At 38.6% G+C, this 21,293-nt stretch overlaps 3 protein-coding genes across 3 annotated transcripts; all 3 read left to right on the top strand.

The window, feature by feature from the left end:
• The first annotated feature begins 2,537 nt into the window (after positions 1-2,537).
• LOC135771681 (extracellular calcium-sensing receptor-like) lies at positions 2,538-8,944 on the top strand. The gene is made up of 4 exons (XM_065282028.2): positions 2,538-3,322; positions 3,411-3,635; positions 7,528-7,651; positions 7,748-8,944. The coding sequence occupies exons 1-4, from the start codon at positions 2,594-2,596 to the stop codon at positions 8,641-8,643; spliced, it is 1,974 nt and encodes a 657-aa protein (XP_065138100.1). The 5' UTR covers positions 2,538-2,593; the 3' UTR covers positions 8,644-8,944.
• Positions 8,945-13,810: 4,866 nt separating this feature from the next.
• LOC135771615 (vomeronasal type-2 receptor 1-like) lies at positions 13,811-15,291 on the top strand. The gene has a single exon (XM_073815485.1). It carries the CDS (start codon positions 14,692-14,694, stop codon positions 15,289-15,291), a length of 600 nt encoding a protein of 199 aa, XP_073671586.1. The 5' UTR covers positions 13,811-14,691.
• Positions 15,292-16,157: 866 nt separating this feature from the next.
• Positions 16,158-17,824, top strand: LOC135771745 (extracellular calcium-sensing receptor-like). The gene is made up of 2 exons (XM_065282131.1): positions 16,158-16,588; positions 16,678-17,824. Exons 1-2 carry the CDS (start codon positions 16,444-16,446, stop codon positions 17,571-17,573), a joined length of 1,041 nt encoding a protein of 346 aa, XP_065138203.1. The 5' UTR covers positions 16,158-16,443; the 3' UTR covers positions 17,574-17,824.
• Positions 17,825-21,293: the final 3,469 nt, after the last annotated feature.

Consider the following 21,293-nt stretch of genomic DNA (forward strand, 5'->3'; position numbering starts at 1 on the left):
GTGGAAACTGAGGGAGGGGCGTGACTCACGTTACAGGTGGTCTGCTCCGACCTGTGACATTTCTCATCGGGGTTCTCATCGGTTCCTTCCTTTAGGGAACGAGGGTTACATACGTAACCAAAACGTTTGCGCTGGCCCTATCTGTTCTTGGTTTCACATTGAAACTACCTACCTGATAACTTAATGAAGCTAAATTCATCACATTCAATATTTTCTATAAAACAATAAAAAATACTATAATTGCTCAGTGAACTGCTGTTTCTTGCATACTGCAGCATGAGTGCAAAAAGCAAACTTGTGTAATGATCTGGTCCCAAATGAATTTTCAAAACACAATAAAAGGCAAATCATTTCCTGTTCTGCCACAAAGGCTCCTGCTCTACCTTCAAATGGGCATGGCAAAGAAGACAGCATCACTCCTGCTACTGCTGCTATATGGTGCTTGCATCCCAACCACAGCAGAAGTCTGCGAAATCCTTAGCCAGCCATTACCCCCACTACTTTCTGCAGAAAGAGAAATCAACATTGGGGGGATTTTCTCAATTCATAGAAATGTTGTGGCAAAGATTCATCCTTTCACTTCCAAACCAGAACCAGTTACATGTTTCAGGTCTGTGTGAGAATAACTTTTTGGCACCATGCATTATGAATACTGTAGTATTAGAAATACTACTACTGGGACAGTTCACTCAAAAATGAAAATTCTGTCCTCCTTATTTACTTATCATGAAGGTGTTCCATACCTGCACGAATTTCCTTGTTCTGCAAAATGTTTGTAACCAAGCCAACCTTGAGCAGGAAAAATAATACTGTTAATAATAATACCTTAACCCAGAAGCAAACCACACTATGAAATTGTTACTTTTGGGCTGTATGATGCTTCTTTTCAGTGGGAAAAGAACCGGGTAGGGCCTCGTTTATGGAACAACCTACCACTTGAGATCAGAGTGGCACCTTTTTTACCATTTTTAAGTCTCCTTTAAAAACACACTTGTTTGATCTGACCTTCAGTATTATCATTCCATTTGTATTATACTAGTGAGTCTTTGTTTAGCTGTTATTTGTTTGGTTCACTCTAAGAAAGGATGTGTTAATTTTTAAAACACTGTTTCAAAATATTGTGTTATCCTATTTAACACATTATGTGTTATAAACGGGACAACACAATAAGTGTTATAATAACACAGGGATGTATTAAGTTATGTGTCATTAAATGTGTTGTCCTTAACTAGATACAACGTGTTTTTTTTAACACATTCGTTTTAAGATTGTTTAAAATGTATTTGTTTTTTCTTTCTGTTTAATCGGTAACACTTTACAATAAGGTTCATTAGTTAACATTAGTCAATGTATTAACTAACATAAACGAACCATGTGCAATACATTTGTTACAGTATTTTTTAATCTTAATGTTAATGTTAGTTAATAGAAATAAAGCTTTTAATTGTTTTTTCACAGTGCATTGACAACAATATTTATGGTTAACAATATTTTAATAAAGTATTAGTAATTGTTGAAATCAACATTAACAAAGATGAATAAATGCTGTATAAGTGCAGTTCATTATCAGTTAATGTTAACTAATGTAGTTAACTAATGTTAACTTTTGAACCTTATTGTAAAGTGTTACCGTTTTATGTTTTATAACTTGAATTGTATAAATAAACAGGTCATTCTAAAATTAGCAAATTATTGGCGTTGTCTGTGTACAGTGAGAGATGTGGCACTAGAAAGGCTGTGCAGAAAGAAAAACCTATATGTTGTTTTTACTGTATATCATGTACAGAAGGTGAAATCAGTAAAATTACTGGTTAAATAAATTTGAATAACTATATTTATAAAGGTGGATAAATTATTGGTAGAACAAAGCAAAACAAAGATATTTATAAAGGATAGAAACTTGAGGGTCAGTAAATGACAGAATTTTCATTTTTGGGTGAACTATCCTTTTAATAGAGGTACTATTATTATACTTATTTAATGATTATTTGCAGAATGTACTGTAACACTTGACTGATGTTTATTGTCACAGCTTTAACTTTCGTGATTTTAAATTAGCTCAGACACTGATTTTTACCATAGAAGAGATAAACAACAGCACACAGCTGTTGCCTGGTGTCAAATTGGGCTATAAAATATATGATTCATGTGCGTCAATAAATCAGGCTATCCTGTCATGCCTGGCTTTGTTAAATGGCTTTAAAGAGATTTTGCAAGATGAGTCCTGTTCTAGACCATCATTTGTTCAAGCCATTGTTGGAGAGACAAGCTCCTCTCCCACCGTTGCTATCGCCTCTTTACTAAGCCCTTTAAGTTTCCCTGTGGTAAGAACTATTTATTTGCCATTTATGTTGTCATGATAAATCAATGCATAATGAACCACTTTAAAAATAATGAAACTCTATGAAAACAATTGATGTAAATAAAACAATACTGTTGAACTTGGAACGGTGTCAGGGTTTAGGGTCAATTATAAGAAAAAAACAATAATTTTCTTAATACTTTGCTTTTTCTTTTGTTTTTGTAGATCAGTCATTTTGCCTCATGTGCCTGCTTGAGTGACAGAAAAAGGTTTTCATCCTTTTTCAGAACGATGGCCAGTGATAATTATCAAAGCATTGCAATGGCTCAGCTTGTCAAGCACTTTGGCTGGACTTGGGTTGGAACAGTCAACAGTCGCAATGATTACGGTACCTATGGAATGGACGTGTTTTTAAAGACAGCACACGAATTGGGGATTTGTGTTGAATACTCGGAGACAATATTAAAAACCGATTCACAAAAGCAGCTACTAAAAACACTGGAAGTGGTTAAAAAAGGAACAGCCAAGGTGGTGGTGTTTTTTATATCATACGTAGATTTCCTCCCATACAAAAAATTGATTGTGCAACAGAACATTACCGGGATCCAGTGGATCGGTACTGAATCCTGGATCAATTCTCAAACTATTCAGGATACAAAGGAAAACAGTTTCTTCATGGGAGCCATGGGCTTTGCTCTACAGAACATGAAGCTCGACGGCCTGCAAGAGTTTCTTTTGACTGTGCACCCTAATCAAGAACCAAAAAATGAACTTTTGAAAGATTTCTGGGAAGAAACCTTTCAGTGCTCTTTCAGAAACACCGGGGGTAGCACAAGTAGCTGTACTGGCTCAGAACGCTTAACAGAAGTGCACAATGAATATACTGATGCATTAGAGATGCGCATGGCAAATAAAGTGTACACGGCAACTTATGCTATTGCACATGCACTGCATAGTTTGATAAATGATCTTAAATCCTCCACCAACAGCAGCAAAGTAGAGGTGCCCACACCAAGAAAGGTGATTAAGAAGACTTAAAAGTTTAAAAGACTTAAAATTAAAAGATAAAAGTTAAACTAAACCCAATTATGTTTGTGTTTATTCTCAGGTGCTGGAGTATATGAGAGATGTCAGTTTCACTGCCAAAACAGGTGAGAAAATATTTTTTTCAAATGGTGATCCTGTGGCGAAATATGATCTCCTCAACTGGCAGCCAACTGAAGATGGAGGTATGCAGTATAAACTGGTTGGTTTGTATGACCACTCACTGCCTCCAGAGCAACGTCTTAAAGTTAATCAGGAACTTATGGTATGGGCTGAGAACAGCAGGCAGGTATGTCAAAAATAAATTTTGAAATGCCTGTTCCAATTGTGGAAATGACAATAAATGTAATAACCATTGAAGGCGCTCTAAGCGAATCTGTGTGACGTCACTTCTTGAATTACAAATCCTTCTTGTCGTTTATTGGCTGGAACACTTTGTTATGTTTCGTGGTGGTAGGTTTGGCCACTTGGTTTTTGTTGCAGTTTGTGAAGGCTAGGCTTTCTACAGAGACCACATTTTTTACAGTGTCTTCAGGTGACAGGCAGCTAGCAGATAGTGAGGATATGTTTACTGTATGAAACAAAAAAGTGTTATGGCCTAAATCATGTGAATTTGCTTAGAGGACCTTTAAGGCAATATGCAAAAATATATAAAAGCTCACTGGAAAAATAATGCAATCAAAAATAACAAAACTAATTTTTTTTGTATTTGGAAGATGCTTTGTCCAAAGTTACGTAGAGTACTACACATTTTTTAGTTGGCATGTGTGTTCCCTGGGATTCAAACCTGTGATCATTATCAGTGGTGGCCGGTGACTTCTTTTTGAGGGCTGTGACTGCTGTCTGGTCTTTTGTGGGGTAAGTCTGGGCAAATCGTGAGAAATGGTTGGTTATCATCAGGACATTCTTAATTTCTTCTTTAGACTTCTCTAGAAGAAAAAAATCCATGTGGATAAGATAAATTGGAGTACTAGTGTGGATGCTCACAAGTGGGGACCTATTGGCTGCAGTTTTCCTGAGACAACATCTTTCACATTGCTCACACCAAGCCTTGATTTCTTGATGCGTTCGTGGACAGAAAAAACGTTCCCTAACAAGATTCATAGTGCAATCAAAACCAAAATGAGTCATCATGAAGACTTGTTTTGGTTAAGAGTCACATTTTTTCTGCCAAGACTAACTGGTCAATGGGCTGTCCCTGAACATTTTTCACTTGCCTATACAAAATTCCATCTCTGTCCACCAACCTTCTCCACTCTTTTAAGAGAAGCAGTGCATGCTTTCCTTTATCCAACCTTTCACATCTTCTAGGCTTACTGTTCAGTATCTTTCAGTTTAAGATTGGCCCAATAACAGAGTCCTCTTGCTGAAATCTCCTGAGCTCCAGCTTTGACATCGCAGGCAGTGCATCAGTTTCAGTTCCATTAAATGGATCTGCTTGTCTTTCACTCTGCTCTGAAAACTCTTTGGATCTGGATTGTATGCCCTCTGATGACACTACATGGCCCAGGTACTGAACTTGCTTTCTTAGTAGACTGCATTTTTGTGGTTTTAGATTTAAGCCATGTTTGTGGAGCCGGTCAAACACCAATTTCAGCTGCTCAAAGGCGCTCTTCAAAAGTTCTAGAGAAAATGATTATGTCGTCAAGGTAGATCAGGAGGCTGTCAAAGTTCAGATCACTAAAACAGAAGGTCATCAAACTTTGGAAGGTTGAAGGGCATTTTTCAGACCAAATGGCATGCTCTTTGCCTCATATAACCCCATGGGGGTGCTGAAAGCAGTTTTATACTTGTCATGTTTTGCCACCTCAACCTTCCAATAGCCAGATGTAAGATCTAGAGTGGAGAAGTACTTTTCCTGTCCCAAGGCTTCCAATGCATCCTCTATTCTTTAATAGAATCTCTATTATTAAGAATTAAGTTTTCTGTAATCCACACAGATTCTCAATAAACAATCCTATTTTGTCACAAAACAATTGGAGATGCATATGGGCTTTTGCTTGGATGTATAACTCCTGCCTCTTCCATCTGTGATATGGCCTGCCGAACCTCCTGTGAGAGGGGGTATCTTCCGATAAGGCAGCCGAAAAGGTTTTGAATCCACTAGTGGTATTTCATGTTGCACAGTGGTGGTATGTCCATATTCCATGAAATGTGCGGAAAAGACATCCTGATTTTTCTCCAACAACTCTTTGAGTAGTGAAAGCTGCTCTTCACTTTCCACTGCTGCATCATTAAGATCAATTCCAAACATAATTTCATTCTCTGTCCCAACACTGGTTACCTGTTGCTGACTTTGGCATGATTTCACCCCTGGGCTCTTCACAGAATGTGTCTCAAGCATGCATTGGTCACAACTAAACATTTGGCATTCCCCTTCTGGTTCAACAACACTTTGAACTATAAAAGCATCTGCAAGGAAGGTTCTGGGTTTGATGACAAGATCTTTCTCAGACATATTCAGAACACGAACAGAAACACACCCCCGTTTCACATTAACAAGCAGCCTGGTGATTTCTAGACCCTCTGGGAACCTTAAAGGGGACTGATTCTCCACACAAACTGTATGAAGCTTTTTCTGTGGTCCACCTACAATTTTGTCAGTGACATCCACCTCCTTACCAGCTGGGATTTGTATTTTGTGGCCAGCATTTTGCATACGACCCACTTTGCCTTTAACTCCACCAGATTCATGTTTGCTTATGCCCAGATTCATGTCCTTGCTTATGTCCATAGGATGCAGCCTATCACTTGAAGTTTCATGTGCTGGTATGAAGTCTGTTCTCTGAGGCTTGTTATTTCCAGCTAAGATGGTAGTTACTGGTGGCAGATGAGAGTCAGGTAAGATGTTGGAGATGGCTAGCGGAACACAATAGGAGGAGGAGGGAGGAGCCTGCATGGCAATCAGAGTGTTATGCAAGTTGGTCTGAGGTAAAACTGCAGCTTCAGCAGAGTAGTGCTGGCGAGAAGGAGATGCACATTTGGGAGCTGACAATGGATAAGAGGGATTTAATCGAACTTGGTTTGCCCCATTGTAGCAAGACAGATGTGTTTTGGGTGATGCCACTGATACTGGAGCTGTATTTAAGTGGTTTAAAGAGTGGGGCATGTCAATTGGCAGTCCATTGGCAAGAGCTAGTGGGGTCTGGATAGTAACAGCATTGCTGTGCATGTTCACCTGGGAGTTAGTGGTCAATGTAGTTGGTTGAATGGAGCTAGCTAGCATGTAAAACAGTTCAGTCCACAATTTACATTAATATTGTGTGTTCACTTTTAGATCATCAACAGCATATTTTTTTCTAGCACTACCTCATAATCAGAGAGCTTACACCAGTCTAAGTAAAAATCAGCCATCCAGGTCACCGCACCAAAGATGTAACCCTCATTTGTGCTTTGTCCCCTCGCCTATTTGCCTGTAGCGAGAAGTCTCAGCGTTGTGTTTAAATTTTATGGGAAAGGAGAGGACACAAAGCTTGATTGATGGTTGAACAGGGCAGCTCTCTTTACTTTTTTCTGATGCAGACTCTTTATCCCCACCCAGCTTTCCAACAGGAAAGAGAAAATGTGTTACAATCACAAATTATGAAGAAAACTGCATGCTAGAGCAAGTTAACTAAAATAAAGCATCAAAACAGGAGTCAAATACAATTAAATAAAAAAGATGCAAAACATATTGAAATATTTGGATAGGCCAGACATCATTGTGCAACATAGAAGTGCACAAAATACTGCCTTTAAATGTTCATCTGCCTTCAATAACTCCATGATTATTTTAGCTAACAGATAGAAAGTTAAAAAAATGATCCCAAATAACATGGATGGGCATTGTAAAATAATTATTTATAAGGATTGGAAAAGAGTGAAACAGAGCACATCTAACCAACAGGAAAGAGAAAATGTGACTAGGTCATAGCTCCACCCCCACAAAGGAAGGGCTCTCAACCCAGATATACAACACACAAAATAGAGCTCCCTCTAGAGGATAAACTTTTAACATCAACCCTACATTCACATGACGCAACAAACACATATTTTGAAAACACCAGCAACACACGACACTCCAAACACATATTTTGAATTTGCGCCCCTCAGAGAAGCAGTCACCAGCCGCCACTGATCATTATACTGCTAACACAATTGAAATCATTATTTGGGCCTAATAGGCACTTCTCTTTACAAAGCTGCCGGTGTCTGTGTGCAGTGCGAGTTGTCCTCCAGGCACTAGGAAGGCTGTACAGAAAGGAAGACCTATCTGCTGTTTTGACTGCATACAATGTCCACCAGGAGAGATCAGTAACAGCACAGGTAATATGTACTACAGTAGCTCACGCTATAATAGTGTACAATGGCCAGAGACCTTGAAATGTGCTTTGTATTCATATTTGTTTAATTCTTTCACAGATTCTAGCGACTGCTTTCCTTGTGATTTGGAGTATTGGTCGAATGAAAGCAACGACAAATGTGTTTTAAAAGCTATTGAATTCCTTTCCTATACAGAAAACATGGGGATTGTGCTTTCTCTTTGTTCTCTCATTGGAGCGTTAGTAACTTCAATTGTATCTTTGGTGTTTTATCTTCATAAACAAACACCTATTGTAAGAGCCAACAATTCAGAGCTGAGCTTCCTGTTGCTCTTCTCATTGACTCTGTGTTTTCTCTGTTCACTTACTTTCATTGGTCGGCCCACTGAGTGGTCCTGTATGTTGCGTCACACGGCGTTTGGGATCACTTTTGTCCTCTGTATCTCCTGTGTTTTGGGGAAAACAATAGTGGTGTTAATGGCATTCAAGGCCACACTTCCAGGAAATAATGTTATGAAATGGTTTGGGCCTCCTCAACAAAGACTAAGTGTTGTTATCCTTACATTAATACAGGTCCTAATTTGTGTGCTTTGGTTAACAATATCACCTCCTTTCCCATATAAGAACATGCGTTATTACAAAGATAAGATCATTCTAGAATGTAATTTAGGTTCAGCTGTTGGTTTCTGGGCTGTTCTTGCTTATATAGGCTTGCTTTCAGCCGTGTGTTTTATTTTAGCTTTTCTGGCTCGTAAGCTCCCTGATAACTTCAATGAAGCTAAATTCATCACATTTAGTATGTTCATATTCTGTGCTGTATGGGTTGAATTTTTTCTAGCTTACGTCAGTACACCTGGAAAATTTACTTTAGCCTTGGAGATATTTGCTATTTTAGCTTCAAGTTTTGCTTTACTATTTTGCATATTTGCCCCAAAATGCTACATAATTTTGTTAAAACCAGAGGAAAATACAAAAAAACATATGATTGGGAAATAGTAATTCTAAGAAACTCAAGGATAAAAAATTTAATCGGACAACAATGTGATGTAGTAAGTAACTAAGAACAATTGATAAAAAAAATCCATTGGAATAAAAAAAACATACAAGCAAAAATATATGTTTGGTTCCAAAACACAATAAATCCATTTTGACTAATTTCTGTAAAAACGTGTTTTTTATACCAAGAAAGTGACAAGATGAAAACCACTATTTTCTGTTACAAACTTTCACATAGCATCTTTAGGTTATAATAACATTAAAAATTCTAATCCATAATTTCATTTTCAAAGATTTATTATAAAAACTGTTTTTTTTTCTGCAAAATACAAATAAAAGTTTTTTTTCTAAAAAAGATACAATCACTCATGCTTACGAATAACGGGCCATTCCTTGCACCTTTGGGTTAAAAACCCATTCTACCAGAAGCATGGCATCATCCTGGGCATTGGCTTGTGGTTCCTTGCTAACAGAAATTTGTAGAGCTGCTGGCTGGGCGACACACCTAACACCTTCACTAGATTTTACAGTGTTCGTATCGAGCCAGTATCCTCTCGGGTTCTCTCCTTAAATCGATGAGAAAATCCAGGAACGGCTCATGTGTCGGCTTACAGCCTTCATTTTGGTGCTGCACAACCGCACCACTATGGAAGACCATTAGTGCAAAACACAAATAGTTTTTTGTACTCCTCCACTGCTTGGTGGCCGATGTTATGGAGCATCGGGTGTCAGCCTCTCAGTAGATGTATTCTTGAGAACCTGGGTGAGGCTAGCGCTTGCATTGCACCCCCTTGACGGTTCCTATGTGAGTATTACTGTGGAAAGTTTTCTTTTTACCACATTTCCCTTAGTGGAGTCTGCTTCGCGCCTCTCTAGTATGAGATATTACTAAGAGAGTTCACGCCATGACCTTGAGTCTTTAAGCTATCACCCTAGTGGTAGACCCCCTAGAGCAGTGTTTCCCAACCCTGGTCCTCGGGCACCCCCTCCCAGAAAGTTTTAGATGTCTCCTTATTAAGCACACCTGATTTAACTCATCAGCTTGTTAGGGACACGTCTTTACCATTTTGGAAGGAGGTTGATGAGTTGAATGAGGTGTTTTAAATAAGGAGACATCTAAAACTTTCTGGGAGGGGGTGCCCGAGGACCAGGGTTGGGAAACACTGCCCTAGAGGGTACTCTTTCCACAGCGACCTTAGTTCCGCCTGACAAGATCACTTCCCAGTTCACCTAGTTCACTATCGTGGGATAAGGAACAAGTATTGACTGGCCTCTGCTCTAACCCCATTTCCGTCTCCCTAAAAAAGGAGAGTCGGAAGGTTTATGCAGCCACTGGAAGGGTCAGCTTTAGTGGCTCTTTGGTAGGGATTCCCAATTTGTCGGTCATGATGTGACAGCCAAGGACCAACTGGAGTTTCCACAGGTCCAAATGCAGATGCCATATTGTGCCCCATCTTAAGAAAGAAGGTCCTTCCTCAGGGGAATGGACGGAACATGAGTTAGGGATCCAAGTAGAATGTGCTTCTCATCTTCCCTGACTTTGTGCAGTGTCTGTAAATTTTGCCTCTGAAAGAGAAACTCCTTTACTTTAAAAATATTTAGCTGCCTTAATTTTTTGTTTAATCAACTTAAATTTACAAGTAATTTCAACTAACTTTTCCTTATCTTGACAAGAGATAAGTTGTTAAAATGAAGTTACATATTTACATATTACATACTATATTTTATAAGTTGTAACAACAAAATCCCTAGTCAAGATAAACAATAGGACGATTAAATCTTGTAAATCTGAGTTGATAAAGATTAAGTCAGCAAAGAATTTTTTACAGTGTAGTAATGCATATGCAAAAAGGTCAGTCCCAAAAATAATTAGGCCACACCTTTCCAGCATTAATTATCCACTGCACGTCTTTAGTAAATCCCGACAGTCATTATTTAACACCCAAAGGATTCATTTAGTCATTTTGAGTTGAGTGTTTGCGTTGCCTCTCAACTGTGTGCTTTATCACCTCAGCACAACACCCAAAAGAGTGATTTAGCTAAATCCCCAGGATGGCCACAATCATTGTCTCTTGTACCTCAAACTAGAGCACGCTGAGGCGGCGTTTTGTGAGGGTTCACGTTCCATATGCGAGAACATGTCTGGATTTGCTTGGTCGGGTGGCATTTCTCCAGGAGTGTCGCCCCCATCCGTTGCCTACCGGCACTAAGAAAGCAGCTGTGAAGCTCCGGAGGGACAACCTGCGTATAACAGTGCTAAACAAGTCTGCTGGCTCAACCAGCAGCTTTTAGCACTCTGGTCCACAGCCTGCAGTTCCGATGGAGATGGGGGTACGTGATCTTTTTTCCTCTTATATATTGTTTTCTCATTTCTATGTAAAGCACTTTGAATGACCTTAGTGTATGAAATGTGCTATACAAATAAACTTGCCTTGCCTTGTCTATAGCCCCCTCTGAATCTGTTGGCTCTCCCGAGGATACGGTATCTGTCATAACAGCGGAGTAGGGGGAGTCATTTTCGTACACCAACTTGGATCCACTTCCTCCTTTGGGTAGGGTTACGGAGCCCGTGCTCGACCCTGAGATGGGAGTCATGCTTGCTCAGGCGGCAGCAGAGGTCGTATTGGAATGGACACAACCTCCACCCCCCAAATTATCCCTCCTCGCCAACTGGTACTTCGAGTGTGCCAGAACAGTGAAGTCCCAACCACCTGTACCATTCTTTCCCGAGGTGCATGACAAGTTGACACGGTAGTGGAAAACTCTGTTTTCCTGACCGAAATGGCTCTATCAGATGTCACCCCTCACATCTCTTGACACCAGGGCCGCTAAGAGTTACGCCAGTATTCTGACAGTGGAGCGACCAGTGCTTTCCACCTGGAGGGACTGGCCAACCCTTCCCTCATGGGCATGTCGGTATTCCCCCAACCTGATGTCTGAGTGTAGTTACCCTGCTTGTGGGGAGTTGGCCTCTGCTGTGCACGCTATGGGGTTGCTTCAAGTTCACCAGGCCAAAGGTCACCGCAAAAGCCATTGGACATGCGATGTCCATCCTGGTGGTCCAGGAATGCCATCGTTGGCTGTGCCTGGCCGACATGCGGGAGCAGGACAAGATACAACTCCTAGAAGCTCCGGTGTCCCAGCCTGTTCCACGAGACATTCGAGAACTTCACACAGCAGTTCTCGACCATAAAAAAACAGACTGAGGCGATCACACAGATCTGTCGGCAGCAGTCCACTCCACCTGCTTAGCTTGCTACCCGAGGTGGAAAACACAAGATCAAACAGCTCTGAGACGGGCGACCTGGAAATGGAGGGCAGGGTTGGGAATCCTTGGTTTTCATTAATTACGTTTAAAACACAAAATTTAAGAATTAAACCTACAGGTCTTCAGAGGAACACAGGAGCTATGGTCGGGCTCACAACCCTACATCCTCCCCCTTTCTCTATCGCCAGCAGGTGTGTTGAAGTGGCCGGGACCCTCACAATGGAGTCTCTCCAGCTCAGCCACCCATCTGCGGAGCCCAGTGAGTGTTACATCACACAACACTTCTGTCTGTGTGCCCAGAGAGAGCACATCAGTGATCACTTCCACTCAGCTCACTGTGGGTGCTCCAATCGTGCTATTAATTCCTCTCGTTCAATATGTGGGGGTTGGAAAGAGCTCCCCAACCCATCACATTGGCTCCTACGCACAATTCATCTTGGCCATGCCATTCAATTTGCTTGGCGTCCCCCCAAATTTGCGGGCAAAACCACAGATGCACACATACTTTGTGCAGAGATTGCTGTTTTACTGGCAAAGAACGAGATCAAGCCATCCCTTCAGCCGAGATGAGGTCAGGGTTTTACTGCAGGAAAATTGCTGCAGGAAGATTGTGCAGGAAAATCATTATTTTGTAGTTCAGCTTCAATTGGTCTTTAGGTGGTTCCCATTGGTGTTTCTTGCATAAAGTAGCATGAGTGTAAAAAGCAAACTCGTATAACGAGGCTGATCCCAAATGGATTTTCAAAACACGATAAAAGGCAAATCATTTCCTGTTCTGCCACAAAGGCTCCTGCTCTACCTTCACATGGGCATGGCAAAGAAGACAACATCACTCCTGCTACTGCTGCTATATGGTGCTTGCATTCCAATCACAGCAGAAGTCTGCAAAATGCTTAGCCAGCCATTACCCCCAATTCTTTCTGCAGAAAGAGAAATCAACATTGGGGGGATTTTCTCAATTCATAAAAATGTCGTGGCAAAGATTTATCCTTTTACTTCCAAACCAGAACCAGTTACATGTTTCAGGTCTGTATGACACCATGCATTATGAATACTGTAGTATTAGAAATACTACTACTGGGATGGTTCACTTAAAAAGGAAAATTCTGTCATTATTTACTTATCATGAAGTTGTTCCATACCTGCACGACTTTCTTTGTTCTGCAAAATGTTTCTAACCAAGCAGACCTGGAGCACGAAAAAAATAATACTGTTAATAATAATATCTTAATTTGTGATTTGTGCAACCCAGAAGCAAACCACACTATGAAATTGTTACTTTTGGACTGTCTCCTTTAAAATCACACTTGTTTAATCGGACCTACAGTATTATCATTCCATTTGTATTATACTGTAGTTGGTCTTTGTTTAGCTGTTATTCCTTTGGTTCTCGCTAAGAAAGAATGTGTTAATTTTTAAAACTTTGTTTAAATTTTTTTTGTTTTAAAATGTATTTGTTTTTTCTTTCTGTTTTATCGGTAACACTTTACAATAATGTTCATTAGCTAACATTAGTCAATGTATTAACTAACAACATAAACCATGAGCAATACATTTGTTACAGTATTTTTTAAGCTTTGTTAATGTTAGTTAATAGAAATAAAGCTTTTAATTGTTTTTTCACAGTGCATTGACTATTGTTAACAATTTTTTAATAAAGAATTAGTCATTTTTGAAATTAACATTAAAAAAGATGAATAAATGCTGTATAAGTGCAGTTCATTATTAGTTCATGTTAACTAATGTAGTTAACTAATGTTAACTTTTGAACCTTATTGTAAAGTGTTACCATTTTATGTTTTATAACTTGAATTATATAAATAAACAGGTCATTCTAAAATTAGCAAGCTGCAATATTTGTTGCAATTGGCGTTGTCCGTGTACAGTGAGAGATGTGGCACTAGAAAGGTTGTGCAGAAATAAAAGCCTATATGTTGTTATGACTGTATATCATGTACAGAAAGTGAAATCAGTAAAATTACTGGTAAAATACATTTGAATAACTATATTTATAAAGGTGGATAAATTATTGGTAGAACAAAGCAAAACAAAGATATTTATAAAGGATAGAAACAACTTGAGGTTCAGTAAATTATGACAGAATTCTCATTTTTTGGGTAAACTATCCCTTTAATAAAGGTACTATTATTATACTTATTTAATGATTATTTGCAGAATGTACTGTAACACTTGACTGATGTTTATTGTCACAGCTTTAACTTTCGTGAGTTTAAATTAGCTCAGACACTGATTTTTACCATAGAAGAGATAAACAAAAGCACACAGCTGTTGCCTGGTGTCAAATTGGGCTATAAAATATATGATTCATGTGCGTCAATAAATCAGGCTATCCTGTCATGCCTGGCTTTGTTAAATGGCTTTAAAGAGATTTTGCAAAATGAGTCCTGTTCTAGACCACCATTTGTTCAAGCCATTGTTGGAGAGACAAGCTCCTCTCCCACCATTGCCATCGCCTCTTTACTAAGCCCTTTAAGTTTCCCTGTGGTAAGAACTCTCTTATTTATTTGCCATTTATTTTGTCATGATAAATCAATGCATAATGAACCACTTTAAAAATAATGAAACTCTATGAAAACAATTGATGTAAATAAAACAATACTGTTGAACTTGGAGTGGTGTCAGGGTTTAGGGTCAATTATAAGAAAAAAGCAATCATTTTCTTAATACTTTGTTTTTTTCTTTTGTTTTTGTAGATCAGTCATTTTGCCTCATGTGCCTGCTTGAGTGACAGAAAAAGGTTTTCATCCTTTTTCAGAACGATGGCCAGTGATAATTATCAAAGCATTGCAATGGCTCAGCTTGTCAAGCACTTTGGCTGGACTTGGGTTGGAACGGTCAACAGTCGCAATGATTATGGTACCTATGGAATGGACGTATTTTTAAAGACAGCACACGAATTGGGGATTTGTGTTGAATACTCGGAGACAATATTAAAAACCGATACACAAGAACAGCTACTAAAAACACTGGAAGTGGTTAAAAAAGGAACAGCCAAGGTGGTGGTGCTTTTTATATCAAACGTAGATTTCCTCCCATTCAAAAAATTGATTGTGCAACAGAACATTACTGGGATCCAGTGGATCGGTACTGAATCCTGGATCAGTTCTCAAACTATTCAGGATACAAAGGAAAACAGTTTCTTCACGGGAGCCGTGGGCTTTGCCGTACAGAACATGAAGCTCGATGGCCTGCGAGACTTTCTTTTGACTGTGCACCCTAATCAAGAACCAAAAAATGAACTTTTGAAAGATTTCTGGGAAGAAACCTTTCAGTGCTCTTTCAGAAACACCGGGGGTAGCACAAATAGCTGTACTGGCTCAGAACGCTTAACAGAAGTGCACAATGAAGTGCACACTTAAAGTTAATCAGGAACTTATGGTATGGGCTGAGAACAGCAGGCAGGTATGTCAAAAATACATTATGAAATGTCTGTTCCAATAATGGAAATGAATCATTAAAGGCGCTCTAAGCGAATCTGTGTGACGTCACTTCTTGTTGACATTCGAAGTGTTGTCAAACAAAACGTAGCGTAGCTAACTCCCCCCTTCTGTGCTTTCTGAACGAGTCATGAACGTGCCCAACCCCCACTCCCAAATCCTTCTTGTCGTTTATTGGCTGAAACACTTTGTTATGTTTCATGGTGGTAGGTTTGACCACTTTGTTTTTGTTGCAGTTTGTGGAGCCTGGGCTGTCTACAGAGACCGCGTTTTTTTACAGTGTCTTCAGGGGACAGGCAGCTAGCAGATAGTGAGGAGATGTTTACTCTATGAAACAAAAAATGTTTTATGGCCGAAAACGCATGAATTTGCTTAGAGCACCTTTAAGACAATATGACAAAAATATATAAAAGCTCACTGGAAAAAAAATGCAATCAATAAAAACAAAATTAATAATTTTTTGAATTTGGAAGATGCTTTGTCCAAAGTTACATAAAGTGCATTAGGCTACACATTTTTTAGTTGGCATGTGTGTTCCCTGGGATTCAAACCTGTGATCATTACCAGTGGCGGCCGGTGACTTTGTTTTGAGGGCACACGATGCGAAGTTCGTCACAACATGTATGTAGCCCGTCGTGTGTGGTTTGTCATTTCAAAATATGTGTTCGGTGCGTTGAGTGATCCTATGTGCATCACGTGTCTTGTCAAAATAAGTGCCTGCTGCAGACGCGTCTTAAGGGTTTATGATAAAAAAGGTGCTAGCTTTGCCAGATACTCGCATAATCTCATGCGTAATCAGAGTTTACTGTTAAGGGAGTGTCTTGTGTGTATTTAAGGAATGTGAGCGTCTCTTTTATCATAAACTGTTTTGACGCGTGTGCAGCAGGCACTTATTTTGTCAAAACACATGATGTACATGGTTCACATGACGCAACAAACACATATTTCGAAAATACGAGCAACACATGACACTCCAAACACATATTTTGAATTTGCGCCCCTCGGAAGAGCATTCACCAGCCGCCACTGATCATTACACTGCTAACATAATTGAAATCATTATTTGGGCCTAACATGCAACTTCTCTTTTCACAGCTGCCGGTGTCTGTGTGCAGTGCGTGTTGTCCTCCAGGCACTAGGAAGGCTGTACAGAAAGGAAAACCTATCTGCTGTTATGACTGCATACAATGTCCACCAGGAGAGATCAGTAACAGCACAGGTACTACAGTAGCTCATGCTATAATACTGTACAATGGCCAGAGACCATGAAATGTGCTTTGTATTCATATTTGTTTAATTCCTTCACAGATTCTAGCGACTGCTTTCCTTGTGATTTGGAGTATTGGTCGAATGAAAGCAACGACGAATGTGTTTTAAAAGTTATTGAATTCCTTTCCTATACAGAAATCATGGGGATTGTGCTTTCTCTTTGTTCTCTCATTGGAGCATTAGTTACATCAATTGTATCTTTGGTGTTTTATCTTCATAAACAAACACCTATTGTAAGAGCCAACAATTCAGAGCTGAGCTTCCTGTTGCTCTTCTCATTGACTCTGTGTTTTCTCTGTTCACTTACTTTCATTGGTCGCCCCACTGAGTGGTCCTGTATGTTGCGTCACACGGCGTTTGGGATCACTTTTGTCCTCTGTATCTCCTGTGTTCTGGGGAAAACAATAGTGGTGTTAATGGCATTCAAGGCCACACTTCCAGGAAATAATGTTATGAAATGGTTTGGGCCTCCTCAACAAAGACTAAGTGTTGTTATCCTTACATTAATACAGGTCCTAATTTGTGTGCTTTGGTTAACAACATCACCTCCTTTCCCATATAAGAACATGCGTTATTACAAAGATAAGATCATTCTAGAATGTAGTTTAGGTTCAGCTGTTGGTTTCTGGGCTGTTCTTGCTTATATAGGCTTGCTTTCAGTTGTGTGTTTTATTTTAGCTTTTCTGGCTCGTAAGCTCCCTGATAACTTCAATGAAGCTAAATTCATCACATTTAGTATGTTCATATTCTGTGCTGTATGGGTTGAATTTTTTCTAGCTTACGTCAGTACACCTGGAAAATTTACTCTAGCCTTGGAGATATTTGCTATTTTAGCTTCAAGTTTTGCTTTACTATTTTGCATATTTGCCCCAAAATGCTACATAATTTTGTTAAAACCAGAGGAAAATACAAAAAAACATATGATTGGGAAATAGTAATTCTAAGAAACTCAAGGATAAAAATTATTGGACAACAATGTGATGTAGTAAAGTAAACAACAATTGACAACCAAACTAAAAAAAACATTGCCATGGAATAAAAAGCAGGCAAGCACAAATATATGAAGAGTTTGACAAATTTTGGTAAAACGTGTTTTCTATACCAAGAAAGTGACAAGATGAAAACCACTTTTTCGGTTACAAACTTTCACATAGCATCTTAAGGTTATAATAACACAAAAACTTAAAATTAGTGCTGGAAAAAGCTTAATCGCGATTAATCGCATACAAAATAAAAGTGATTTTTTTTTGCCTAATATATGAGTGTGTGCTGTGTGTAATTATTATGTATATATAAATAGACATTAGATGCATGGGAGACTTGAGAACTAAAAACTTAACCTGCCAGAAGATGGGGAGAACAAGTTCCAGAGAATGCCATGGCTAGCCCAAACACTTCAGCTCACACTTCAATCAGTCATATAAAAAGCAATAAAACTAGTGCACGGTGTGAGGAAATCATCAGCGGCTATTGAAGAACTGATCAAAAGATGTAGCAAAGCTCTGGTCCGGGATTTTAGCACACGTTGAAACAGCACGTTTTATATGCTGAGAAGACCAGAACAGAACTTAACCAACTACTTGAGAATTTTGGCATGGACACTAGTGTTGTAGTTCTTGAGACCGGTCTCGGTCTCAAGACCACTTTTTAAAGGTCTTGGTCTCGTCTTGGAATGGACCGCATTTTTACGTCTCGTCTCGGTCTCAGGCAAAGAGGATTTAGAATTTTATTTCAAGACCAGTCAAGACCACAGCTGATGCACACTGCAAAAAATTATTTTCAAGAAAAAAAAATTATTAGTATTTTTGTCTTGTTTTCAGTAAAAATATCTAAAAATTCTTAAATTAAGATGCTTTTTCTTGATGAACAAAACGACCCAAGAAAATAAGTCTAGTTTTTAGAGCCAAAACATCAAATTTAAGTGATTTTGTGCATAAAACAAGCAAAAAAAATCTACCAATGGGGTAAGCAATTTTTTCTTGAATTTTTCCTGAATTTAGTGTTTAAGAAATTTTAGTGTTCAAGATTTTTTTTCGTACCTCATTGGTAAATTTTTTTGCTTGTTTTATTCACAAAATCACTTAAATTTCATATTTTTGCTCTAAAAACTAGATTTATTTTCTTGGGTAGTTTTGCTCATCAAGAAAAAGCATCTTCATTTAAGAATTTTTAAATATTTTTACTGAAAACAAGACAAAAATACTAAGAACATTTATTCTTGAAAATCATTTTTTGCAGTGCACATCACAAATTTATTTTTTTTATCATTAATTTTATGCAGTTTATTCAGGTTTGGCATATGATGTTGGCATTGTTTAAGTTTCTCCCAATGACAGTTTTTCTAATTTTAGTGGATGGCAAGCCATGGAAAGACAGTTCAGATTAATGGTTGATTTCAGCTCTTTAGTGTTTGTTCACTTTTATTTGCTTATAGACAAAGATAAATTCCCACATATCTGCAATGCCTTTGATTATTTTATAAACTTCTCTGATGGCACACACACACACACACACACATTCTGGTTTCCATGTTTTGTGGGGACATTCCATAGACGTAATGCATTTTATACCACACAAACTGTATATTCTATTCCCCTTACCTACCCCATTCCCTAACCCCAACCATCACAAAAACCCTTCTGCTACTTCACATTTTCAAGAAACATCATTCTGTTTGATTTATAAGCTTGTTTCCTCATGGGGACATCAAAATGTCCCCACAAGGTCACAAAAACACTGGTATTCCTATCTTTGTGGGGACAATTGGTCCCCACAACGTGATAATTACCAGGTACACACACACACACACACACACACACACACACAAACACACACACACACACACACACACGCACACGCACACACGCACACGCACATGCACGCACACGCACACACACACACAGGCAAGAAGTGCCTAATCATATGCATATTCCACATTTTATCATTAGTGTTTTAATGCAGTGACTTGCACTGGTCTTGGTCTTGACTCGGTCTCGACCCTTTAAAGTCTTGGTCTTGTCTCGGTCTCAGCCTGTCTTGGTCTTGGTCATGACTTGGTCTCGGTTTAGGTGGTCTTGACTACAACACTAATGGACACTCTTCTCTCAAGCGATTGGACTAAGCTAGAGAACCTTGTCAAGCTGCTTGAGCCCTTTGCTGTCTACACAGACCAGCTTCAGAGTCACAGTCAGTCACTCTCACAAGTAGTGCTATGCCTGCTCAACCTTGAGGCACACTTGCTGATGACTGCTGTTGGAAAGCAATTAGCTCAAGTACTGCTGAAGTCCTTGTGAGAATGTTTTGCTGGCATTCTTAGCCTTGATTCCACCACTCCTTGCAGACATCAGGTGGTGAACTATGAAGGTATATTTGGTGCAAAACAACTGCACACCTGTGACAGTGGAATTTGTATTTGTAGAGATTATCCACACATGTGTATCAGTAAATTTGAAGTCACAGAGGAAGAGTTGCAAACTTGTAGATTTTTTTTCTTTCCCTCAAATACAACACAACAGTTACACATTTACAAATCTTTCAGTGCAGCTGCACAAATCCCATTTTACAAATCACAGATTAAGAAACTCACAAGCTCACATTTTTTGCTACAATTGCTGCAGTAAATATGGTGGATAACCTACTTGAATGCCTGCATCAAATAATGTGAAGTCACACACAAATTTTGTACATTCGCAAAATCAATTTGTGCATCTGTGCGATGAGACTTGCATGTGTGTACAAATTTTTTTCACAAATATTTTTTTATTTTTTTAATATTTTCTAGCACAAACACAAGTACATAAATACAACTGCTTGAATCTGCTGCTACGAGTTTCAAACACTCTTTTTCGTGTGCTCTTTCTTTTGCACCAAATATCTCTGAGATAAATGGTGCGAAAGTGATTTGTATACCTGTAGGCTATGGCGAGCACTGTTCAGCACTGAAGGTAATTACTTACAATACTCCAATGATTCATTAGTAAACAAAATATAAGTTCCATAAATTTCAAACCATCAATATAAGTAGATTAAAAAATACAAGCAGCAAATACACACATAGGCCTACATTTAAATAAGATACCAAATAATGTAAGTCTCATTCATTTTTAATATCATAATACCTATAAAAACAACCAAAATCAAAATCTACTTTTAAACCATGTGTGCCAATGTTCGCATTTTATATACCTTAAAGGCCTCCAGTCTAAGTAAAAATTGGTCAAACTCACCTCAACTTGGAAATTGAAATCCCCTCTCAATTCCTATATACAATAATGAAGTAATAGGATGATTAAGTTCAACAAAATGCAGTGCTAATGGCAGGTTCATATTTCTGCATATTATTGCACTCTGGTGTTTTGTGATGTGTGTTTTATACTCTCTATTTGTTTTTCCTACATATTATTTACCACAATGACATGTTATCAAATAAATAAGCTTGTATTTGTTTGGGGGTGATCCCAAAGATATTTCAATATCATTAAGATTCTTAATAAAATCATTTGGTCCCTTATATATTAGGTATTAGGTAGGTATTATGATGTTATGATATTAAAAATGAATGAGACTAACATCATTTGGTATCTTATTTAAATGTAGGGCTATGTGTGTATTTGCTGCTTGTATTTTTTACTCTACTTATATTGATGGTTTGAAAT

Source organism: Paramisgurnus dabryanus, chromosome 8 (genome assembly GCF_030506205.2).
Source record: "Paramisgurnus dabryanus chromosome 8, PD_genome_1.1, whole genome shotgun sequence".
Lineage (NCBI taxonomy): Eukaryota > Metazoa > Chordata > Actinopteri > Cypriniformes > Cobitidae > Paramisgurnus > Paramisgurnus dabryanus.